The sequence below is a fragment of the Plutella xylostella genome, chromosome 23 (assembly GCF_932276165.1).
Source record: "Plutella xylostella chromosome 23, ilPluXylo3.1, whole genome shotgun sequence".
Lineage (NCBI taxonomy): Eukaryota > Metazoa > Arthropoda > Insecta > Lepidoptera > Plutellidae > Plutella > Plutella xylostella.
This window is the reverse complement of record NC_064003.1, coordinates 10,043,404-10,070,138: the sequence shown is the minus strand read 5'-3', so window position 1 is coordinate 10,070,138 and position 26,735 is coordinate 10,043,404. Positions and strand designations below refer to the sequence as shown.

The following is a 26,735-nucleotide window of genomic DNA, read 5'->3' as shown; positions in this document are numbered from 1 at the left end:
CTGCCTTCCTAAGCTTGGACCATTTCCCACCACGCTGGTCCACTGCGGGTTGGTTGGTTCACATATCTAGAGGTGCTAAATCTAGATATGCAGGTTTCCTCACGATGTTTTCCTTCACCGTAAGAGCGATGTTATATATTGTAGGAACTTATATTCAAAGAACTCATTGGTACATGTCAGCACTGGGAGTTGAACTCTCATCTCTGGCGTGAGAAGCTGGCGCTTACCCGACTGAGCTACCACCACTCGTATTTAGGTAAATCATAGTGTGCTTTAGGCTAGTTTTTGTCTCTCTCTCTCAAAAACGCGAAGAGATACCTATTCATCGAGTTGAAATATAAACTATGAAAAATAAACATTTTTAAAACGTCCCTCCCGACGCGACTCCGTAAAAAAGCCATATCCATATGATCACTTACTCAGTGAAATAACTGAAATTACACCAACTTAAATTATAAAACATGAAAAGGAACCAAATATGAAATGAAAAAATTACCCAAAAATGGGTAAATATTTAATAATGGTATGGATTTACAGTGACTGTCAACGTATACGTTCGAAAACTTAATAGGTAGCTGGTACAATACAAATAATACATACGCATCTTGGTCAATGTTTTTTTTTAAGTAAAGTTGACATCGTTGAATATAACTCAAAGAACTCAAATGATATATTTTTGTTGCCCAGAATACCTATAAAGTAAATAAAGCGTGTACAAATACAAAGTTTTATACAGCGTTTTTAAACGCACATGAAATGACGTCTTTCCTCGTCTTGTTCGGAACCTGCTATCGCTCCAACCAATAGTTTTATTTGTTTGTCATCTTCCTTTTGACTGACCTTACTTTGGAGTGCTTTTAACGATGATAAAATGTTCTGAACACAGACCAAGTTTCGTTTCATCATCATAATAATTTGTTGTCAGTTTTGTGTTGTGCGTAGTTGTTGTTATGTTTCAATGGCTTGATTAATTTTATTTAATTTTTATTTAACACTTCTGATTTACTATTTTGGTTTGAGCTTGACCGAAGATGGCTCTTTTACCTCCAGACCCAGTTTTCACCATCAGAAACGTTGATAATGTGCCTGTATATTCACTGGCATTCAGTTTCCTACCTGGCGGTCTCGAGAGGTTACTAGCCGGCTCTAAAAATGGATATGTTTATGCATACAACCTTCAGGTGAGAATAATCTTGACGATTTTGCCTTAGGGCCCCTCTGCGCGACGCATTTTGTGAAAAAATACGACGTTAAAATTCGAAAAATACTGCGCATTTTTCTTTGTTTACTACCTCCATTTTTGACCTAGAAACTAAATAACGATGAAATGATTCAATATTATAGTACTTTCTTGTATAAATATCAATTAAGTGACTAGAGGAAAGCAGTACATAATGTATATACCAAACTTTTTAATTTTCTTCTGATATTTACATTTTTAAGTAAGTATTTTTTCTTATTGGATTCCTATCTGATTTCAGACCAACCGTGTGCAACAGAAGATCAAAGTTGGTCAAGCTCCCATCCTCCACATCCTGCACACCGAAAGCCAACTCATCACTCAAGAAAAAGGTGGAAAGTACAAAGTCTTTAATTTGACATCCAGCGGCTACCAAGAACATGCACTAATAGACACAGACTATCCTGGTTTCTGCCGCTTCGCCGCCAACACAAAACTCGAAACTATTTATGTACCTGCTGAAGATTCCAACATAGATATCTACAACTTTGATGGAGAGAAAGTGAACTCTTTAAAGCCAGATGTGGACTTGAAACTTGGAGATCCAATGTGCTTCAAGTATGTAGAGTTCACGGCCGAACAACCATGCCTCTTGGCGGGCTATGAGTCAGGGTGGTTGTATCTGTGGGATCTCAACACTAGTCAGTGTATCAGTAAGCTGGAGACGAAGCAATGCCCCATGACGGTGGACTACCACCGCGAGCAACAACGAGGCATTGTGGGGAACACCTCCGATGTGATACAAATATTTAGCATAGGCAAGAAAGACTTAAGTTTGGCCCACAAGCTTGATGTCACGATTAAGAACCCAGGCATCAACAAAGTTCAGTCTCGAATTGACGGGAAGGTGTTTGCCTCGGCAGGGTGGGATGGACACCTCCGTATATTCTCCTGGTTTTCATTGAGGCCCCTTGTGGTGCTCACTGAACACAAACAAGCTGTGCAGGATGTTGTCTACTCGTCCCAGAAGGTTTCCTACTGGAATGCAAACATCATGGCTGCGGGAGGCCTGGATGGTGCCATCACACTGTGGGATCTCTACAACCCAAAGTAATTCTTCAAATAATAAATAAACAATAGATTTTAGAATATTTTATTCAGTAAACTTTTCATTTGCTCTGTTCATAGACATAGATAGAATCTTGCCTTTTAAATCTAAAGTATGTATTCATCTCAGTAACATTTATTCTATGAGTATTGCTGATGGAATAAGTATTACAGTTGACAATTTATCACCAGAAATGTGCTTTAATTAATGATTAATGATCAGAATGTTTTTGCCCTGCATTTAGCAGCTATAATTTGGATCTCAGAATAATTTTACACAATTCAAATCAAGTAACTTGTGAGGTCAAACAGTTAGATAGTAAGATGTTGAGTTAATATAGCAATGAATATTTTTCAATGAACGTTTTATTGATATTATTGAACAAGACCTGACATTAAAGTCTAGATCTAACATGAGAGGCATTACATATATTTGGTTTTATTTAATCTCCTTACAAAAACAGCTTTTAGAACAGGTATTATTTATTATGTTTACTTAGGTGCAAGTACATTCATTACTTCTGGCATGTTCTATGTTTACATTTCCATGAACATACTCGATAATAATACTTCCAGTTTTTGGAAATATTCATAAAATCCTATAATTACACATAAAGTACCTACAGCATAACTTTCAAAATTAAATAGTAACAATAACTTACTAGTATCACATTAACAGTGCGCTCTAGAAGATCTTAAATTTATACATTTATATATTCAGATAATATTCCTAAAACTAAATTAAATAAACTAAGTAAACCTAATCACATCTTAAAGCTACGACTAGCAATTTGAAAATACATAGAACTCAGTTCAGAATAGCATTTAATGTCTTGTGTGATATGTATTTCATATTTAGAGAAGCGAATTATTTAAACTTGAACGATTTTCCTCGGCTTCGGCATCAGTGTATCTTCGTCATTTGAGACCTCGACTAGTCTTCGTCGTTTCCGCAACGGCCGAGACGATTCCGACAAATCCCGGGGTTTTGTGACTATCTTTGCCAATTTGTTTCCTAACCGCGTAATCTTGAACTTGGGTAATGTCTGCTCAGGGTTGCCTGTCTCGCTTCCCTCATCTGTTCTGTCATCTTCCTCAATCCTTTCATTCACTTCGCTAGTCTCCACTGGTTCAGGCTCAGTTGCTTTAGGGTTCACTTCTACATTTGGCTCTTCGTTATTCTTGTCACTGTTCATGGTAAAGTCTAAAGGCCCTTCGTTTTCATCATTTGTGGGTTCCGTCTTGACTTTGGTGGGATTAGTCATGTGGGCGCGGAGGAATGCACTCATGGGTATCGGTACTGGTATCGGTATAGGAATGGGTAGAACCACTGGATAGGGTACCAAGACGGTGACAGGCGGAGGTTGGCCCAACGGTTGAGGTACATTCAGTGGGAATGGCAGTCGCGGCCTCTCTTGTGGCATGGCCATCCCCGGTCGAGGCATGAAGGGTGGTCGAGGCGGAAACATGTTCGGATGTCTCGGGTCGTGCATTGGACCGTGGGGAAAGTCCATGAACGGCGGTGCTGGAGGCATCCCGAACAGAGGATTCTGGAACGGAGGCGGCATTTGATGCGGGTTGATCGGGTGCGGAGGTGAGTGCAAGCCCGTCCCAACGGTGGACGCTGGGGACGGTCCATCCATGCCTGGCGGACTGCACATGCGCAGATCCTGCGCTTTAGGGGTCGTCGTGTGCTGTCGAGTCTGTGACGTCACAGTTGAAGAACATTTGGACGTTCTCCGCTTCCGCAGATTGACTTTGTTCCTCAAATCCTTTTTAGCTTCCGGAGACTTTTGGCTCCGCTCTTCCGACGTCCTTTTCGGCTTCATGAGCTTCGCTGTCGGAGCGACAGTGATCAGCGGTAGTGGGGATTTCCTAGGCCGTGTTGGCTCTGGTTTTTCCGGCGTGATTTTCGGGGTATTCTCTCCTTGTGGTGGCGTAGATCTTTCGGAGTTGGGCGAGGCGGATCTGCTGCGGCAGTTCTTGAGCCACAGGTCTGGGGTGATGAGGTTGGCGCCGGTCGCCGCCGCCACCAGGTGAGGGTTCAAGTCGAGGTGTGCCTGTGTCTCGCGGCAGAAGATGTGCATCTTGTACTGGTTGAGACATTTGTCTGAGCAGAACTGGAGTTGTGTGGCGCCGTCCTGGAAAGAGAGAAACATTTTGTTAATTAGGGAAGTAGTTACATCAACATACAAGACGAATTCATCTATCATCTAACAGTCGTAAACTGCTGGAGTAGGTATATGCGTCACAAAACTGACTCCTTAAAACACGGACCATAATAATAGCTAAGAAATAGGGCATAACTTTTAAATGCATCCGATTAAACCTATGGCAGAAAACTAAGTACTAAAGACACTCTCAAACGACTTTAATGGTTCTATGTAAAGAGTCAAGACAAACACACACGTCCTACCTACATCATACCTACTAGATTACGAAAAGCCAATCACCTGAAAGTCCACATACGCGACCGTATGCCGCACGTGCCGGCACCAATCACAGGTCTTGGCGCGCTTGAAGTTGGCTCTCCGTGATTGGCTGAAGCACACCTCGGAGCAGAACGACGCTCCCGCCTGCTGCAGCGTTCCCTCGCCGGAGAGCGCCTTGTTGCACCACGAGCAGTCAGCTGGAAGATAGGGGGGGTTAGCAATGAGATTGTGCTAGTTAACCGACTGCTTATAAACGAGAAGGTTTATAAATCGATGTATGTTTGGTAGACACTTTTACGGGAAAGGGCTGAAGTCAAAACGAAGTAACATTTACGTTACATTTGGAATCCGATAATAGTTTTTAAAAGAAGTTCGCGTAAGGGGGTTCGTGATAGGGTTGGGCTGGTTCGAATTTCAAAAAATACTGTATAATTTTAGTGTCCAATCCAATAAGTAGGTATAGGTATAGGTACATTTCGAATCCGATATAAGTTCGCAATAGGTTCGAATTCCAAAAAACGCTTACTGTAAACGCGTACAAGTACTGAAACTCAAATAATCGCGTATCATGTAGGTACAAATAAAACAAATTGTAACCGGCACCGAACAAAGCGTCTCCGGTGTCCATCTCCAATTAATTTGCGATCATCTTTTAAATGAAATAAAAAATCCGTGACGGCTACAGAGTAACAATAGCCGACTGGTCTCATTACTGGCCGGAGCAATGATAGCTCGTTAGTATTTTAATAATCTGTTACTCTTCGTAGCCACTAGTCAAGTCTGCTGGTAACTTATACACCGCTTCCGTAGCACTGGTTTAATTGGTCGGGACTCGGGTTCTGTTCTAATGGTCCGGTTAGGTTTGCAGCTCAACTGGTGACTGATGGTCAATCAATCATAAAGCTAAATCATAAAGTTTTAGTGTGAAAAAAATGTCTCGTGTTATCCGGTCTTTGGTAGGGTAGGAAAGTCAACCTCTACTTCTGCGTCTAAAAGTACCTATGAGTAGCACCTTAACTACCTACCATACCATATATAACTGAGAAGTAAAATATATCTCGTTTTAGTCTCAAATCAAATCAAAACCGCTTGTCTGATAAAATCTATTAATAGTCGACGCCCGCTTAGTAACTTTTAAATTTTAACGACCCACGTACTTCATACCATAGACACGGCAGACGCTAGAAACATCAGACGCGGGAAACCAGACACGTTACTAATCATCGTGTTTTCACCACAAACTTCTACATTTTCACCTTAGAATACTTACCTATGCCGAATTCGCGTTGTAAATTCGCGAGGTGTTCATTAGAAATAGTAAACCGGCTTTGGCATATCATGTTTGCAAATGATTTTCAGTTGTGAGCCTTCTGAGTGTATTTTGATACGTGACTTGTAATTACTTTCATGTTGGCTTAGGTAAGGTAAATCTTTTATTTTCAGCTTCACTGAATGATTTGCTTACAAAAGGAATTCGTACATACTTATATCATTCTTATTTTTTGTAACTCAGTACTTTTTTGTATTTTCTAGCCACTAGTACCTATGTGGATACTAATCTTTAATTCCAAGAAAATAATTTATATTTCATTTACATTTCCAAGATTAAAACACCCCTAAAAAGTTAGGGAAAAGATTCGTATCTCAGTGAACGGATCGCAGCGGGGGCCATTCGCGCGATACCGGAAGTGCGGGTAATTTCGCGCCTTTTTGGACGTCAAAAAAGCGCGGCGGGCGGGGTGCGTTCGGAATCGTCATGTTTCAGAGAAAAACTCTTCACGAAGGGGAGTTGTTCGGAGAAATGTAATACACTTTAGCTAATAAACATAATAAATAATATTGTTTGAATCACTTTAACTGCCTTTGTAATGAAAAAAAATATGATTATCCTACTAACATTATAAAGGCGAAAGTTTGTGAGTATGTGTGTTTGTATGTTTGTTACTTCTTCACGTTAAAACTGCGAACCGATTGTAATGAAATTTGGTATGGAGTTAGCTGATACCCTGGATTAACACACAGGCTACTTTTTATCGCGGAATTCCCATGGGAAACCTTTTTTAGGTTCGCTCGCGGGAACAGTTAATTATTGATAAAAGAAAATACATACCTTTGTCTTTATGCTCATTGGCCTGTTCGGGGCTGGAGGCGTCTTTGGCTCGTGAAGCCGCCCACCTCCGCAGCTCCAGCCGCTCGTAGCCGTACCAGCCGAGCAGCTCGTTCATAGCTGTCTCCGCAAACTCCTGGTCGACAAGGAAAAAAAAAGTTTAGACAGTGGCGGCAGAGGCATAGACGATTAAAAAAGAGGCATTGAGTTTGACAAAGGGTTTTTTCTGAGCACTTGCATTGCAAAGTTGATGAGTATTGTAACTGATAATTAAATGCATATTTTTCAGGACTTTGTAAATATTGGCACTAAATTGTTTTCAGTAAGTATCTATAAGTACCGAGTTACCTACCACTTTATTCACTTTCAAATCGCAATGACAAATCTCGCGAAAAAAACTTAGCGAAAAAAGTAGCGATTGCGTAAATCCCCGAAACAAAACACAAATGTCACGAAGAAGTTACCTACAGATATAACGTAAAAGTATTAATAAGGCAGATTTAAATAAAAACGTGATTTATAACTACAGAATACATGATCCCACGAGTGACCTCCTTCCCAATGTTTTATTGCTGCTGATCATCAAAATAAATTCGTATGAGAATATAAAACCTTGCATTTTTGAAACCACGTTACGTAGGTACAAGATATCTGTGTCGCGAGAAATTAATTAAAGTGGCACATTTATTGCGCCCACTCGCGATTTTTTTGTGTAAGCATGTGTGATCGGTGAATTGTAATTTGTAACGATCTTTGAAACCTCTGATCTCTTTACCTATCTTCGGGAACGATAAATGAGATGGAATGTAGGTACCGACTTAAGGTATACATAGGACCTAATATCTATATAACCATACGCAGATTTTTTTTAAGTCCGAACCTACTTAAGTACGTATCTTTCAAACAGTACAATTATTATAATATATCTTCTTATAACCTTTATTATTTTAATCCTACCCATCTTTATCCACAATTTATTTTTAATCCAAGCAACCCTTTGGCATTTCTTTTTAATGAGAAATATTGTACATTACACGAGCAAGTGTAACCTTCATTACAGAGAAACCTAAGCCCGCTTTGTCACAAGACCGTCTGAATAACCTTACTTTAATCACAGGTTTTAATTAATCTCGGAACATAGTACAGGCGTCTTTGGTGACGTCCAGTTTAGGAGGTAATATTTCAGAAGCCGTGACCAACACTGAACGTGATCCTACACATAATTGGAACTCCGATTTCACAAAGACTTTTCTAAGGAAACAACTATGTTGTGTGAAAGCACACGTTATTTAAACGCTATAATTTTACATTATCCCAACCGTATCGACCTACATTCATTAAGCATTTTTTATTAAATTTTAATTTAAATCTCGGTTTTCGATCTCCGGTGTTGCCAGTGTACAGTGGCATAATAATTAGAGTCAGTTCGCTGTAAGCTGAGATGGAAGTGAAAAATCGCTTGTAGGCATTACCATGGGTACCATAATTTTGTCCGTTTTTAAATGAATATTTAACATTAATTTTACGTAACGCACTTCCAAGATTGGGTTTAACGTAGACGTTGTTCTATACGACCCCTAGCTAGACGGAACCTGTAACATGGGTATCGGACAACAGTGATATATCTGTGTACACAGATAGATATGTCGCAGGCATCTGGTTTAATCTCCTGTTTGATTGAACCACTAGCCCGTTCATTGGATGGCGCTATTCAGTTGTATTACTAGGCCGAACGTTGATTATACAAGCGACACAAAACTTCCAACTAGTTAGCTGACTTAAAATCAGTCAGGTGGTGAACAAAACAAACATGGCGTCTAACAGCTAACAGCTGACACAAAAAGGATCTATATTGTTAGTTTTTTGCAAATAAATTAGCTTTAAAGTGCGTTATTTGTGTTAAAATTGTGTGACAACATGGATTCAATGAACGGGCTAGTGGTTCAATCAAACAGGAGATTAAACCAGATGCCTGCGACAGATACATAATAATATTAACTTAAACCCAATACTCTGTCTTTTAACAAATATCTGCCCTGGCCGGGATCGAACTCGGGAACTTCGGCATAGCAGTTATGGTCACTACCCAGTACCCACTACACCATTCGGTCGTCGCCGGGGTTCCGCTCATCTCGCATAATCTTTATTGACCAATACTCATTTCGCATAACTCGTATGGTCTAAACTTTTTTGGCCGAACCATCACTTTGCCAAGACTTATGTGGCATAAGGCTCGTTTCGTCTAAAACTCTTTAGGCACAATCTTTAAACACCTAAGTTTCGTTTGCTCAAATTTATGTTCGTCTATACCTATGTATAATCTTGTTTCTCCTAATGTTATCTTAATAAATAATATATTAAGTATGTATTAAATGTACAAATTGTGGTATTTTTCTCCTACATCCCAAAAATCGCGATATTGTATGATCAAAAAATCGAAAGTTAACGACCAATATAATTATTACAAACCCCATGAGATCGGAACCTAAAAATAGGTGCGACGACGAGCAAAGCGAGGAGGAGCGTGTTAGGTGCACATGTTCATCAAAACCAAAGCGGAGCGCAGCGAAGCGGAGCGGAGCGTTTTCCAAACAGCGGAAACAATACAAGGCACCAGTTTGCGCTATGTAGGGAGACGCTCCGTCAAAGTTAAAGCCAAACGAATATTATTACTTTGTATAAACCTATGCCATAGCATTATTAGGCTATTCAAGATTTGGCCATACCATTATTAGGCTAAACAATGTTATGCGAAATAACTTTTTACTAAACGAGATTTATGCCATACGATTTTCGGCGTAACGAGACTTTGACCAAACGTTACTATGCAATACGAGATTAGGCAAATAAATCTTATGCCAAAAAAGGTAGAACCGTCGTCGCCGTATTTGATAATCTCTATCGAACACATTCTTACTGATCGCATTCTTGATAATCGAACGCATTCTGACTCCATTTCCGTTTTCATGACTATTATTATTATTATTATGTACCTACATACAAATAGATAAAGTTACCTACCTATCCAAAACAAAACCACTAAAGCTAAATTCGCACCAGCGCATCGGTCGGTCATTATTACTCATTATCCAAACTTTACTCTATCGAATAATCTAGCAGTAATGATCACGAATTTGCTCTAAATCCAACTTCAATATTAATTATTTACAGGTAAGTTTTAAACACGAGATTAATTATCCACTGTCTAACAGGAATTGGTGAATAATATTCATCATCGAAATAGGAAAATGCGTTGAAATACGATCGCTGCGGTTGCAACATTCAAATTACGAACTAGAAACTAGAATTTTAGCTGTGGCTCTAATGAGAGGGCGGTTATAAGCACTGATTAACAAACATGCCTTTTGATTAATTATGGAGAACTGATTAATAGGTCTGCATGTGCCTTCCTGCCATAGTCGCGAAAGCCTTGCTCAAATTTGGAAATTACTTACCATGTAAAATTATTCCCACTATCGTCCTGACAATTTTATCATCGCAGATAAAGAATCAACTTGTGAAAATGGCCGCCTTTACAAATGACCATCTAATCTAAGCCTTTTTGAATAAGTAATTAATTCAATCGTTTAAATTTTTTACGTAAGTACAATCATGGTGCGATTGAAGAGGTGCATTTGAGGAGCACCCCTTTTCGACAGTGTTAGAAATGGTTCAAAGCACCTAAATATGGGTTTTTAATGTTTTATGGTATAATCATCATCATCATCAGCCATTATTCGGGCACATGAAAGACTCATGAAATAAATGTCTATAGAACCAAGTAATTATGTACGAATCTGCACTGACCGGTAATCGAACCCAGAACCCTCTGCACAACAGCTAATCACTGCTTCATACAATCATCTTTTCTATAACAGATTAAGAATATAGTACAAGACCCGTGCAAAGAGGGCGTACCTAGTAACCTAACCTGCACCACGCGTCGATAATGTTGTGATATCCAATATAACATAAATGCTTTTAATGGCAGTAGCTCCACGAAGGTAAATTTAGGAGCGTTCGCAACCCGACACCGGCAACCTACGCGCGGAGTTGCCAGCACAGAAAACTTGTAGCGACTTGCGGACACAACGGAAAACTATAACTTTGAATGTTGGTAAGAGAATTGCTTAGCAAATTGCTTAGCGTCATTCATTATGCGAACTGTCCATTTCAAGCCACTTATCATCAGTTTACATAGTATTTTGACGAAGTTTATGCTAAATCCTACTGTACCTAATCAACAAATCAAAAATTCGGGCTACCACTGCTGAAATCTCAACAATTAGTGTCACGTTTTCTTCCAAGACATCCTGAATTGCGTAAAACATTCCCGCGAACGTATCCAGCGACCTGAAACGTTCCTGAAACGTAACAAAACGTCCGCGAATGATACCATGAACTAACGTACTCATTAGGGCAACACTGAGACTGCTGCGCGCAGCAAACATATCGAATAACCAACTAGTGGAGCTTATAATTTACCTAATGCTGTGTAAAATGATCGCGATGCTAATGTTCTATACGAACACACAGGCATAAGTCAACAGCATCAGCTACGGATATAAGGCTGGGAAATAGTTATTTGCTTGGGTATTGTGATGTGTAGGTAGGTACATTGGACTTGCAATTAATAAATTAGGTCCGTTCGATGCTGGCGATGAATAGAGATATTGATAATGACAAGTTTGATGTTATTAGTACCTTGATAAGAGTAGCAAAACACTGGAGGAAGTTAGCTTAGTGCTTTACACGACTGAAAAAGAAGAAGTACCTTGATGACACAAGCTGGGTAACTGAGGATATGTCTGATATCAGTGAAGGCTGACCAGTGTTATCATCATCAGCCTATAGCAGTCCACTGCTAAACGTAGGCCGCACCCAAAGCACGCCAAAGGATGCGATCTATAGCTTTCCGCATCCAATCATTACCAATCCAATCCAATCATTGCCACGTTTCGCAAGTAGTCACCCAATCTAGCCGGAGGGCGTCCTACACTACGTTTGCCTAGTCGCGGTCTCCACTCCAGAACACGTTTACCCCATCGGTTAAATAAGTTCTTCGACAGATATAACCAGCCCACTGCCACAAACTATTACGACCAGTGCCAGGCAGGCCAAAAATGATGAGATGAGGAACAGTAGGGCTCTTCAATTATGGCGATAAGGTGTGAGGTGTGAGGGATCTCTACTAACAACTGCTCGCCATATCATTTTGATAATACATAAGTATTATTTTAAACAAAAAGTATTTTAGGTATTTTACTATTTAACAGTTACGTAACTAGGTACCTAGATCACCTAGATGTGTGATTTGATTATAAAAGTTTCATTTCGCATTTCACATGTGTTTTCATAGTACAAAGTAACTTAATAGTGTTGTAACACGAACAGGCGGCTAGGGTTGCGAAACAGCTCATGTTTACCTGTATGTGGAAGACTGAGTCACTTCTTTGAATTTCTATTTTAAACAACCCTATTGTTTTCTAGGTATTGAAGCTTTGATATGAATACTCGTAATGTGCTTCTGAATCATTATGTTTTAATGAAATATAATAATAATGAAATATGAAATTAGATAGCAATTGTTAAATGTATCGTTTCGAATACGAATATACTTCTATAACTCATGATAATATTTTGACCCCATTCACTATAAAAAGCAATAACAAAATATCAAAACGAAAACACCCCTATCCCACCAGAAATATTAAAAAAAAACAAACACAAAAGCGCGCGAAAGCACACCGCTCCCGCCAACAAAAACCGCGAGCGTTGCGTTACATCTCAGATGTCGTCCAATCGATTATGTTTCACATGTTTCTCATTATTGCGTCTGGGAGCGAAACAAAGCGGGTGTCAGGTTCGACGCATAGGTACTCCTGCGAGAAAATTGAGACGGCACACGGCCTGGCAGTGTTCTGGTCATGTGAGCCGACTTTCGGGGTAACTTGTTTAAGCTGGCAACACTAAGCGATACGGAGATTCCGAACGCGCTTTTGGAAATTTAAACCTTCTTGTTTTCTTCATCTTCACAGTTTCTGAACGAGAACTGATCGAGCACTGATCGAGGGGTTTTCTATTCTATTCTATTGCTAACCCTGGCTCTCTCGAATATCGTCAAGACTTAAGCCTTGGACTATTTACCACCACGATGGTCTACTGGTGCTTGGAAGACCCGAAGAGTTTTTCTGATTGTGATTCTGACCAACTGCTTCAGAAAACGCAGGCAGGGCAGGGCTTTTTATTGTTTAACGGCCAATATTTCAATTCCATAAGTACCTACCCAAATAACACTATCCAAATATTGACCGTTGCGTCATATTGGCCTAGCATTGTCGCTTCATTGTAACCCGAGACTTATTTTATATGAACTTGGCCAGTCTTCTATCTGTCTACCAGACATGATATCATCTTCACGTAACACGATATAAATAGTTGAAGTGCAGCGGGAATGATTTCATTATGGATTTATTTTAGGCGGACGAATAGATATCGATTCATTGATGGTTTAGTGAGGTATGTATAATTGTATATAGATACATCCAACTGTCAGGTAATGCCTGAAAACTGTTGTTGTTATTTTTGATGTTAAGAATACCTATCTAAGCTTCAGCACAACAAGAAAATTTAAACATCCGAACATTAAAAATACTTACCAACTTAGGCTAGTTAGGTAAGTAGGTAGGTAGGTATGAAAATGAAAATGATTTTCAGGGAAAGCATATCTGGCAACATTGTCTTCAGAAGCTGTCTATTAGGGTTAGCGGATTTCCGCACACGACCGACTTTTACATAGGAAGAATAATTTGGTTTAAGTATTGTATTGTTTTTGTGTCATTCTCTCTGTGTATTTTACTGGAAATGTGGCTCATCATGGGTTATCCCAGCGAACGCGGCCAGCATGTAATCATAGATACTACTATATACCTAGGTACTAAGTCAAGTAGTAGGATTAGATTACTAATCAAATATGACAACGAATGGACGAAAATTTATCAGTGCTGGTTCTATCCACTAATTATAATAGTATCTATGGATATGGATAGGTATAGGTAAGAAGTTACTTAGGTACTGACATATTTTACCGGAATTCGAATTGTAACTAATCTATTCATTTTTAATCTATTCCTATATATAGTGTAACAACGGACAATCGCACAACACTTATTTTCCATCAATACCATCTAAAAACGCCGAAAGTTTAGCCAGTTTCAGCCGCGCCCGCGCTGTCATAGAGTAGAGCACTACACAGAAGTGTTATGTGTCCAGACGCGTCGGGTTTCACGAAAATGAACGTCAGGCCGTGACGCAGGCGGCTCCAATGACGGACGCTAGTTGAGAACACCATTAATTATTACCGGATCATGTTCAACAAAGCCGGTTCTGGCTGCACGCTACAGGATATTTTTTAAGGGTTGTAGCTCTATGGGTGTTATAATACTGTTTAATTGTGTAGTCGAGGCTGTAGATCAAGTTTTTTGTTACTTGTTGTTGTTGGTAACGAAATAAATTTTGGAATATTGTCGTTACAGACACAGTGTATAAAATTTGTGGGTCTGACTAAAGATGTCGCAAAAAAGTATTCGTTTCATTTCATTACAAGTTTCAGTTTTTCAGTCCTAGTGATAGATTTCATTATAATATGGTATCATAGATGTAGTAGGCCAATGTTCACACGAATTTACATGGAAAAGTAGGCGCTGTTAATTTTGCATAAACGAACATACCTACCTAAATGCTATAAGTACGATATTTTCTTTCATAAAAAAAATACAAGCTTATATAGGTTCGAAGGCGACTCGTGTTCCGTTAAAATTAACGAAGATAAAGATACCCGCCAGGCTGGCTCGAATGACGATAACTTAGTATAATTAATACGTCGGCAATCGAGACCCTTCCAGATATTGTATCTGGTTTTAATAATTATAATTAAGTATCAATATTGTAACCGGGAAACTGACAACTTGGGGTAGATGAGCTTCCGATCGCTGAAAGACCTTGAACAAACAAATGTAGCGTAAGATATCCTTCATCCCTCTGAAGCTGAACCAACGAGCTTGCTTAGTTAGCCGGTAGTGGTTGGATGAGGAACGCAGAGGACAGTGGGGTTACCACCATCGAGCAGCGTCACTCACCTGTCAAACATCTGTGAGATCCATACTTGATCCATACAAGATATATTATTACGTCAGATTTGACGGGAGAGCGGCGCATGGTATATAACTAGTAACCCCACAGGAGTGTAAGTAGTGCATCTCCTTTTTATAATATTGACAATGAACTAAATCTTAGATAGGTACGTCCGAATCAGGAGCGAAGAATTCTAGGAATACTTACCATGGATTGTTTTGGAACATTATTTGCAAGATGATGATAATAATTGAGACAATAACGTCAAAGTTTATGGTACGTGGTAAAATACGGTTACGTAAGATAACTCTGAACGGTTAGTACCAGTTTGTAGTAGTTTGTACCAATACACATTATACTGGCCCAAATACAGATTAATATCAAAACATCAATAGAACGGACAGTGCGACCGGGTCTAGAAGTCCACATTTAAACCCGTCGTAACCGGAGCCGGGAGATGCGATGTCGGTGTAACCCGAGACGAAGCTAAAAGCGGGCGCGCCCATGTTCCATTAGTTTCATATTTAACCCGTTGATAAAGAAATGATAAGACTTTTTAGTTACGATTAGAAGTTTAAAAGAATAGTTTGGAATCTAAAAAGAATTATGAAACTTTTTGTCACTGTCATGTGGTTTTAAAAGGATTGGCATACATTACTATCATGATTCTCTGCATGTGTTAGTATTCAAATGTGTGATGCATTAAGAAGCGGAGAGCTATCGTTGGCCAATTTTAGGATTCAATCGGCACCCCGCTGTGATCTGACGTCTTAAAATACGAGTAAGCACTAAAATTAAAGCTCATTCGACCTACACTTCTGATCATCTTACGGGTATTACTGAACTGAATGATTTAGTAACATCAAAAATATCCAGGGAATACTTTAGGAGTTTGTATTATACTAATATATATAACTACAATAATAATTATGTTAAGGTTGTCGCGTGATCAAGTTTCATAAATTACACATAGTAGGTAAGTAGGTATACATATGTATGTGTATACCCATGGAAGTAGAAAAAACTTTTTCTACTTCCATGTGTAAGTACTTATACCTAATAATGTATGTTTAAGTAAGTATATGTGTCTTGCCTTGTCTATCTGTTTTCTTGCCTATTAGAATCTATTGCATCAAACCTCCATCAGACAGATTTATTCCTCAGATAGCATTTATGAAAAAACTGCCCTTGAAACTTTACTTTACATACATATTGGTATTAGAATTTAAAAACTAAACAAACTAACCCTTCCTCAACATGCATGAAGTACAGTTTTATTATTGTTATTGTGTTTGTAAAACATTCGGGCCACAAGAAGTTTACATTCGGTAGGCCATGTGGAGTCAAATGGCTCTGTAATTTGATCCGAGAGTATTTTTTATGTCACCCGAGATTATGGAATTTCTGAGCATCGACATCGGTATTTTGAGCTGGAGTGGGGGATATTATTTTGAAAGTTTATTATTTACTACATATTTGGAATACCTATGAGAGTTAATAAGTGGAGACCGGATACATACATACCTATTCGCACATGCTGAGTTGCACAATAGAACTTTATGCTAATGTCGGAATTAAATCTATACTCGTAACTACATATACCTAATATGCCTCTTTCTGTCCGTATACTGTCAAAGTAAGGCAGCATTTAAGGTCGACATTAGCTTAAAGTTCCTTTATACAACTCAGCGTTTGGTAGTTTAATAAGTACCTATAACTATACCAATTCACTTAGGACTCGAATCTTTACATTTATAAATAAACACTCGCCTGCACGTGAAGTGTTGTGAAGGGACGAAGACCATGCCACTTCTCAATGTTTACCTTCTTCAATACCCATAACCTGGCTTCATAACTTGTGAAGTTAAATTCAACCAACATGAACGAAATCATCATTAAGTTTATAATTATATTGAGTCAACGGAACGTGTCTAAAAAATGCAAATTATGTCAACTATCTAACAAGAACAAAACAAAAAAAAAACGATGACTACCAACTTAAACCTCTTCTTTTTTCAAAGCCAAGAACGTAAACCTATTTATTTATTTGTAACTTCACCACCCTACTACGTAATAATATATAATTCAACTAACCCAACGTGTCTGCGTTACAAATCTCCCACTGCAACCTATGCGTGTATGCGCACTACAGTATTCTATCTCAGATTCACTAGTAAGCGGGATGCTCCATTGGTGCGGTCCGCTGCGCCAAACGCAAAAGGAGCAGACATAAAAATAATAACTCTTGTTATCAAACTTTAAGCATTCCATTATTATAATTTTCCTTTCTATGCTGTTTTCTGGAAAAGATGAATTTTATTGTGCCATTTATTTTATTTTCTGTTCTATGTAAGCGAGCAATAAAGAGTATGTTATCTTCAACTATGGGTGCGATGACGCAAGGCACCAAAGGGGCCTCGCCCTAACCTGTAAGACGCAAGATGTAACCGGATGGCCGCTGTAATTTCACCCCAAAGACAACAGAACTACGGATCACATAGACTAAAGAATAAATTTAGAAGCGACGGCTTGCAACCTGATCCGTATCTCGCACGCATCTCGCCTCCTCAAGGTGTTGGGTGCTTGCAGCCGACAAAGAGGATAAAAGGACACGCTTTAGATATGATACGAGACTAGAAATATTCCTAAGCTATATCAATTATGATTTTGTAAGTTTTGTTATGTATAAGCTGTGTTTTAACCATTAACACCTGCAATTATGACACATTTACTATTAGTACTAGGTTGCTAACAAATTGTTACTGACATTCTTCGAGATTATCATCTAAGTATTTTTTTAATGGCCTACTTATATGTTTTCCCACTGCTGGGCAAAGACCTCCCCTTTAATTTTCCACTCATCCCAATCCAATGCGGCTACCTCCCCATCCGGCAAATATTTGACGAGGTCGTCCCGCCACCTCCGTCTCGGCCTACGTATAATTTTTTTCCGTAATTCTGTCTGTAGCTAAAAAAATAATCTTTTGTTTATTCATGACATTACTTTAATCTCTTTCGTGAACACGATGAAATAAATAAAACATTTCCTTAAGCCCATAGTTGCCCTCACATCCTATCTGCGTATTCGCGCTCGCTATTCTTTGACACGAAGATGGACAATGCGAGAGATCGCGTGGCGGTGTCGCTTACCGTCTCGTGTGTCGCCATCGAGATGGTGTACTCTTTCCTTGCTGTCCGTACTTGGTGTTTGTGTGATAGCAGAATTGCGGCATCGACGGGATAATTGTTGCCCTCAAAAACTCTATGACGGGTCTAGTCTAGAGCAGGTCTAGGGCGACTTGCATGCACATACATATTAAATCTAGATTTAGTGTTAAATCTCGATGCCATAATGTGCAAGTCGTCCCTAGTCGCAGTTGTATAGTGTGCATTTAGGCTGCAATCTTCTTCTTATCGTGACGGTAAATAGATATTGAGCTATTCTAGGGTTACCGTGGTGAAAGGGTTTAGCGTTAAGCCGCGTACAGACTGGCCCAACGAACGCCAACGAACGGGTTTCGTTGACCTTCGTTGCTGAAATCTGCCCTGTATTATGTATGATAAATATCCATCGTTGGGATAACCTTTGGCGTTCGTTGAGCGTTCGTTGGCCCGGTCTGTACGCAGCTTTAGTCACTGACTACCCAGGGCATAGAACAACGCGGACTCGGGGTGTACCCTCTTCATACTCAATGACCCAGGGTCCGCTGAACATTATGTATACTTATAGTTGTAAGAAGCTGATGATATAAGATGATGTTGACTCGAGAGTTCTCTCACGCACCCCAGATTTAAGGTAAACTTTTGATTTAAATTTATTTAAGTTACGTCAGTTATATTTTAATAGTAGTTAACTAATAAAGATTTGTTCATTCTGAAGGAAAAAGAGAGACTGACAATGTCTGTGTGACTGACAATGTGCATTCTAAACAACTTTTAAATATTTGATAAGGAAAATCTAGTTACTCCCTCCTACTTAGTAAAGCCACGTGATAAAAGCTCCAAAATGTATCAGATAAATATGACAGCCTAGACGGATATGTATCACCTGACCGTCACTGCCAAGTTCCTTGCCAAGTTCATAATTACGATCCACTTACACCGTCATTACATCACAGTTACGATATTAATTTACAAAACTGTCACATTAATAACTCAGTCGGCGTGACAACAAAAATGCTGGGTTAAAAATAGACGCCTTGTTACGGTGGCATTATGTTGATAAACGCCCATTTCATACGAGTAACTTTGTACAGTGCCACAGACCGAGTAACTTTGTACACTGTACAGTGCCACAAACTTATATGTTCTGGTGAGAGGTGACGTAAATGTCTAATACTGCTTACTTAATTCTATAAGATTTTAATTTTGCTCGTATTGTTAATTCGCTCTTGCGGTACGCGGTGTTAATAAATCCATCTAGGTAATCTTTTACAATATACAATTCATTAGTACTTAAGTAATGAGATATGGATCAATTTAGTTCGCTCTCACCGGAACATGTAAGTTTGTTGCACTGTAGGTTGTTTTAACCAGAGTTTTTTTTCTGCTACCTCAGGTCAAGCCTCTGCAAAGCTTACGCTTCTCTTTCTCGAAACAAGTGCCAACATCAAAGAATATCGTTAGCTCTAATTTCAGACCATAACGTTTTAAGTTGGTACGTTACTCTTCTTCATTCAGGGCCAGTTATAGAAAAAATATATGTTCACCTCAAAAGTTAGCGTTCTGGGACTTTCGAGGACCATCGCACATTCATTATTAGCTTCCAACAAATATATCCCTATAAATAAGCAGAGTATTGTTTATTCAGTCAAGTCCCCGCTGCACCGGTACGTTATTGACGTAGATTTAAACGTTACTATACTTAGGCCCTGTTCCACAATGTCTGGTTAGTGGCTACTTGTCAGATAAAATACATGCTGTCACTGTCAAAAAAATAATAACAGAGGGTGACAGCATGTGTTTTATCTGACAAGTAGCCACTAACCAGACATTGTGGAACAGGGCCTTACTGTGATTTCCGATAAATACGGCGCTTTGATTTGTGAAATCCGCATTAAACGGTTCTTCTTGTATCGTGTAAATGCAGTTTATGCTTAGTACTTTCGGTTTGCATTGCAGCAATTGGTTTCACGGTTCCGATTTAACGGTTAATGTAAGTATATATGTAAGCTTATAGCCCGCAAGCTTAGTTAAGTAAATAGCTGAGTACTTATATCTATTAGCGAGTAGCGTTTAATTACATTATGTTTTACGAGACCTTATCATATTTTAGTCAAATGAATTCCGCGCTGTTAGCCTTGGCCCAATATATCATGCGATTCTCGTGCACGAGCATCGTATGCACTCTCATGAGTCGCATGTGTTCTCGTTACAAAGTGCTGAGTTGTAAATCTTTTTAGGGCATTGATTGTTAACGTGCTGCAAATTTTAGTGAAGTTGTTGCTAGGGTGTATCTGTGTCAACATTCAATAAGAAATTAAGTATGGAACTAAGTAGTTAAGTATATCAATAAATATTTTTTTTATGTTACACACTTATAAATGTAAATAGGTCCTAGAGTCTATATAGGTTTAAATAATGTTTTAGTTACCGAATAGGTATTTATCTCATTGAAACACTAAGTACTTAATCAATTTATACCACGCACGTGCTATTACGGGGAAGGAAAACATCGTGAGGTACCGTAAATGGATGGTACTAATTCAAAAACGGCGATACAAAATGTACCTACATCGAAAAGGGGATGACTCGCGTGCTAGTCAACTCTAGCGAGCAGAATATAATCACTTAAAATTGTGTAACTACTTATGTAAAAAAACTAACTATTCAAAGGTAAAGTGCCTACCCTATCATACATCAGACTGCCAGCTACATTAGACTACAGAAACAATCTGTAACTCCTGTTTCTCCGTAACAAATTCTACTGATGGTCTCGCTGCACCGTATTGCATGTCCGACGCAATTTGTACCATTCTTCATTACCGTGACTTGCAATGCGACTGTCGTTCAAATATCCGACCGAATTGACGGGAATTTGCATATAGAACGAAAAATTACTACTTTGTACCCAAATAGGGGCCTGTATGGGGTTTGTAGAGCATTATGCAATGCAATCATGGGTGCTGAAGTTTCATGTTAGGTTAGGTTATGGGTTATGGTACGGTAATCGATGCTCGATAACAATACATACATATTGAAATATGAAATCTGTAATGACTACTGACTAAGTAAGGGTTAGATAGAGTAAAAAGCATTGCTGCCTCATCTATGTTTTCCATTAAATACAGGGTCCAAAGTGGTATAAGTATATCAAGCTGGAAGGGGGGTGTAAGGTGTGATTCAGGGGGTAATTCTGAAAAAAAAATTTACTACAAAGTAACTATGACTTTTTCTTCTCTATACTAGAAACTTTGTTGTTAATGCGATCTTTGTGGTTCAGGATGACCATCTGAGTCACCCCGATCGGGTTAGTACTACTTATTGCAACAGCCTGTATGTCATACCCTGTAAAATCCAAGTTATAAAGTTCATTAAGTACTTATTAGTCATCATTGTCAGGGTCTTGAAGTTCATTTAGTTAAGTTGCATACCTAATATACTTAGATTATAGATATTTCTGTTATACTTAGGTACATTAATCATATCTATTTCAGCAAGCAGTGCATGAGTGCATTGACTGATCCAAGCATGCATTTTGTATTGCTGTGAAATATTTTGTGGTGATTGGATTTGGGGTGATCGGCCTTAGGAATAAAAAGTAGTTTTTAAAGTAGAGACGTTTTGTCGTTTGATTTATCAGGCTAATACTATGGTGAAGAAAACATCGTATTTAAGAGTCCAAGAATAAGATCTCATCAGCAATCTGGGACATCGAAATGCGTAATTCCACGCAATCAAATAAATTAACAACAACCCAAAACTTTCGTCTAAGAATTCTACGAGTGTCCCGCGAGTTCAGAACGCGTGGACACGATAATGGGGTTATTGACTTGTCAAACTATTTCCGTGGCGCTAAAATGACGATTCGCTATGCGGGGGTGGCGCAAAAATATTAATTATTTACACAATTCTTACAAAAACATGTGATAATCAGATGAAAACAATAAATCGAGTCGGCTTGCGGCCTGGGACGGTTTCACGTTACGTTTTGAGCAAAGGAACGTCTAAAATTACCCGCGCACACCGCCGCGCGCGCTTGTGTGCGCACGCACGCACACACAGACACCGGCTATATCTATTATCAAAACATTCAGAGACTCCGGTTACTGCGATCCGAGCGCGCTTCAAATATCATGTTACACACTTTAATGGCTGGAAAAGGCCTCGAAAACGTGATATTACACGAGTTTTATTGTATATCGCGAATGTAATTAATATTGTAACCGTATACTTGATAATTAATTCGTAACCCCGCGATCCGAACCTTTATGGAGGCCCCCTCTCCACTCGAGTCTCGAACTGAGCGTATCGAATTTAAAAATACGACTCTGCGTGTCCTGTTACGAGACGAGATGAAGCAGGCCGGTTGCCAATAATACAAAGGCGAAACATAGTTTCTAGCGGAAATTAACACCAATGTCGAAAAACAAGGTTTCCTGAAAATTGCCCAACTTACCTTGATTTCCTCTTCATTTTCTTTTTTCACGGGCCTCGGAGGCGACGACGACGTAGACGGGGTAGTGCTCCCCATTGTTCATAAATATTCAAATAGTCCACAGCATTAACCAACAATAAACAAAACAAACAAAAAACAACGCAGAATATTTTTTAAAAGTTCTCCGATCGCGACAACATTGCCCGCGCAAAACGCCGAAGGTTTTTCAACAGTGACAGAGTACGCGGCAAGCGCGCACGAGGAAGTCCGCGCGACTGGCGGCTATCGGCTGTTCGTTTCGTTCCATTGCGTTGTTGTACCGAGAAAAAATTCTTTTTTCCCGCGCTCGGCGGATGGGTGGAGCTTCCTAACGCATGCGTATGAGCTTTCCGCCCGCCCATCCATCAGCAATTTTATCCTATATGAAGGTACTTATATTAATTTTCCTATATAAGTATCTCGGTTTATTGGTTTTGTTTCCGTCAGGTTCCGGTTAACATTATAAAAAGTCCAATGTATTCCAATAATCATCACAAGCCTATACATGTATAGCAGTCCACTGCTAGACGCAGGCCTGTCCCAAAGCACATAACTATTATCTTAATAAATAAAAGTTTTACTGTCACTCGCCCTCTTTCAGCTTAGCATTTTTTTATATCCAGTTATGCGATCCGTACTCAATAGATCATCATGGACACCCTAGTGTACCTACAAAGTGATCCATCCTTTTATAGAAAATATGAGTTAGCAAATACTATAATGAATAATTATTATTATATAATATTAGGTCCTTACATATGAAATTGGCGTTTTCTATAGGAGGAACATAAAGTAGTTTTTTTTTAAATGAAATATATTAAATTAATCAAAGTATGTACCATTGCTATGTATGCACTTTTGCCATCTCATAGGTAGTTCATTGATCCCCTTACTAAAAAAACCATTCGGGCGGGAATCAATAAAATCTTTGAAGGCGGTTTGGACTGCCCCATCGGAGTTGAATTTTTTTCCTTGCAAGTAGTTATCCAAATTGGGAAAAAAATTGTAATCTGTTGGAGCAAGGTCCGGAGTAGGGCATGCAATACCGCAATACCGGTATTCGTAATACCGGTATTAGAGACAAAATTCACGCTTTTTTCAATACCGGTATTGAAAGTTAATACCGGTATTGAAGTAATACCGGAATCGGACTTTTTTAGGCTATAATAAAGCGATTAAGATATAGTATTCCTATGTACTGTGAAAGCGCACTTGTTTCCAACCGTTTGATGCAGTTTTCGGCCGTTTGATATCTACTGTTGACCATGCGTAAACGGACACTGGATCTAAAAATATTTTTTTTTGTAAAATTTAAACTCTAATACTCAATTCTCGTATAAATCTATTACAAAAAAATGAATTTCATTGCTTTTTCTCGTTTTATTTTGACCTATACGACCTTTAATCACAATATATGCCATTTATTACAAGGAAATCTAATACCGGTATTAATACCGGGATCCCGGTATTGAGTTGCAATACCGGAACTCAATACCGGTATTGAAAATAGTTCCGGTATTGCATGCCCTAGTCCGGAGAGTACGGTCTAACGGTCTTATTCATAAAAAGTTACGGGAGACCTATAGGCCTGCTATAAGCAAATGTCAAAAAAACTTTATTCATAAACGATCAATGGCGCTAAAGAACTCTCCAACTGATTCGTAAAACCTTGATATGCTAAAGTTGGCTGGACCCTACTAGACACCTTCCGTAAACCTCCTCTTGTACAAAAACATGGCGGCCGGTCAACAGCTGTTCTGCTTTATTGACGATTTGACATTTATTGTGAGTTAATATTTGCTGAAAATAAGTTGCCATGGTAACGTAAAAATTTAATTATTTTTTTTGTGGGTTTTGGCTTGGCCAACTGCGCCTTTAAGCCAACGTAAACTTTTTTAAGTGCCGCGCCGTGGCTAACATAGATAATAGAGATTGATAAATGAATGAAAGTTTTCGCTATTTTTGTTTATGGTTTCGTCGGACCGGCAACTTAATAGGGTAAATGTCAAAATGTTTGGTCTGTGAAATCTATTAGCATCACTATAGTTATTGAAGGTCTACGGAACTATTATGAATAGAGATTTTTACGAAACCTCAAATAGGCTTAATGTGTTCCGTAACTATTGAGCTCAGTAAACCTACTTTAAGGTTTTTTTATGAATAAGACCGTAAGACATTCTAATTGAAGCTCCTCTAATTTGGTAGCCGTCTGTTGTGCAGTGTGTGGTCTAGCGTTGTCCTGAAGCAGCAGTGGCCTAGAGCGATTGACCAGCCTCGGTTGTTTAGCAGCTAGCTTTTCCATCATGGTTTGCAGTTGCTGACAATAGATATCTGCCGTAATCGTCTGGCCAGATTTAAGAAAGCTGTAGTGAACGACACCGGCACTAGTCCACCAAACACTTACAAGCAACTTTTTTTTAGTCAATTTTCGCTTAGGGCAGGATTTGGCTGGTTCGCCAGGGTTCAGCCATTGCGATGAGCGCTTCCGATTATCGTAGAGCAGTGTTTTTCAACCTTTTTCATGACGCGACCCCCCTGGTATTGTTAAATATTTCGCGACCCCCTTGACCCTTCGGTTTTTTTAACATGTAGGCATATAAGTACCTAAAAAAGGGCCAAAAAAAATATTTGGATTTTGTTTTGGCTACCATTTAAAAGGTCCTAGACATAGTCAAAGTATCTTATTAGTTATGTTAAATACAGGGCGTTGCAAAAAGGGGATAACTTAGCCGAAACCTACATGGTGCATCATGGTATATCTAAGCCCAAAAATGAAATCAGAATTTCAATACTCGCAAAAAAACCCTTTTTGCAATACCCTGTATAATTCAATTCTGTTATTATTAACAGCCTCTGGATTCACTTTGAAAAATCTGAGAGTTGTTAATGTAGAAGCAATTTTGAAAACCATGATATTTTAATAAATTTAATATTATTTTCTGCACTTATTGGAAGCAAACATGACCTGAATCAATCAAAAAACTTTCTCTTATTTATAATTTACGGTGGGCAAGTAGGTAGTAGTAGGCAAGATGAAGTAAGAGTAGACTCGAGCTAATTGTATTCTTCTTCTGTATGAAGGTATCAATGAAAGATTTCAACGGAAAACTACAGATTTTGGTCAGATTTAGTAGTAGTTTGCTGTAAAAATCCATGCTTGGAAGGATGGAGCAAAATGCTTATGAACGCTGATCTATCTAATAAAGAAATATTAATTAAATGAATTGGGACTAACATAACACAAGAGTACAAGGCGTGAGTGCGTGTTTTTTTTTAAATTAAATGAATTATCTTTATGGTTTTTTTTTCACTAAAGTAGCCGATTTTTTCGACCTCTGGCGACCCCCCTACAGAAGCTTCGCGACCCCCCAGGGGGTCGCGACCCACAGGTTGAAAAACACTGTCGTAGAGGATCCACTTTTCATCACAGGTAATGATTCGATTTAAAATTCCTTCATTATTGTGCCGGTTGAGTAACGTAACGCAGCAGTCAACGCGCGTTTGTCGGTTTGCTTCACTCAATTCATGAGGTACCCACCTTTCAAGCTTTTTCACCTTCCCAATTTGCTTCAAGTGGATTAGAATAGTTTTATCACTAACACCGGAGCCTGCAGCTAACTCGGACGTGGTTTGCGATGGATCCGCTTCCACAATAGCCTTCAATTCTTCATTATCAACTTTGGTCTCCGGCCGTCCACGAGGCTTGTTCTGCAGGTCGAAATTTCCAGAACGAAAACGTTGGAACCAAAAACGCACTGTGTTTTCTTTTGCGACACCGTCACCATACACATCATTAATCCTTCGAGCCGTTTCTGCAGCACTGGTGCCACGGTGGAACTCATACTCGTAAATAACGCGATATTTCAAGTTTTCCATTTTGTAAACAGAGTGACACAAAGAAAAAAACAAAAGAAGAAAAAACAAATGAATTAGGGGGTTTGAAACACAAATGCATGAGTAAATAGCTGTATGTACCTATTTGAATTTGGAATTCCTAACCATAAAGGTATTAGGGGCCGTCCATTAATCACGTGAGGCTCAAAGGGGGGGGGAGGGGGTTACTGAAAACCTCACGAAACATCACGAGGGGGGAGGGGGGGTTCTCGTTAGACATCACGTGTATAAATTTTTTGTCAAAAA

General features: G+C 39.0%; 2 protein-coding genes across 2 annotated transcripts; one reads left to right on the top strand and one right to left on the bottom strand.

Moving 5' to 3' along the window:
* Positions 1-903: 903 nt before the first annotated feature.
* LOC105389343 (guanine nucleotide-binding protein subunit beta-like protein 1) lies at positions 904-2,715 on the top strand. The gene is made up of 2 exons (XM_011560442.3): positions 904-1,181; positions 1,482-2,715. The coding sequence occupies exons 1-2, from the start codon at positions 1,032-1,034 to the stop codon at positions 2,292-2,294; spliced, it is 963 nt and encodes a 320-aa protein (XP_011558744.3). The 5' UTR covers positions 904-1,031; the 3' UTR covers positions 2,295-2,715.
* Positions 2,547-22,848, bottom strand: LOC105389350 (sine oculis-binding protein homolog). Its single transcript, XM_038113430.2, has 4 exons — positions 22,578-22,848; positions 6,830-6,962; positions 4,741-4,916; positions 2,547-4,428 (listed from the first exon to the last, which is right to left on the bottom strand). Exons 1-4 carry the CDS (start codon positions 22,650-22,652, stop codon positions 3,160-3,162), a joined length of 1,653 nt encoding a protein of 550 aa, XP_037969358.2. The 5' UTR covers positions 22,653-22,848; the 3' UTR covers positions 2,547-3,159.
* Positions 22,849-26,735: the final 3,887 nt, after the last annotated feature.

Excerpts from the sequence above, each read along its gene's own strand:
- LOC105389350 (XM_038113430.2), bottom strand. The coding sequence starts at position 22,652 with ATGGGGAGCACTACCCCGTCTACGTCGTCGTCGCCTCCGAGGCCCGTG. Across the intron at positions 6,963-22,577 it reads AAAATGAAGAGGAAATCAAG|GAGTTTGCGGAGACAGCTAT; the intron begins GTAAGTTGGGCA and ends CTTGTCGACCAG. Across the intron at positions 4,917-6,829 it reads CAATGAGCATAAAGACAAAG|CTGACTGCTCGTGGTGCAAC; the intron begins GTATGTATTTTC and ends CCTATCTTCCAG.
- LOC105389343 (XM_011560442.3), top strand. The coding sequence starts at position 1,032 with ATGGCTCTTTTACCTCCAGACCCAGTTTTCACCATCAGAAACGTTGAT. Across the intron at positions 1,182-1,481 it reads TTTATGCATACAACCTTCAG|ACCAACCGTGTGCAACAGAA; the intron begins GTGAGAATAATC and ends ATCTGATTTCAG.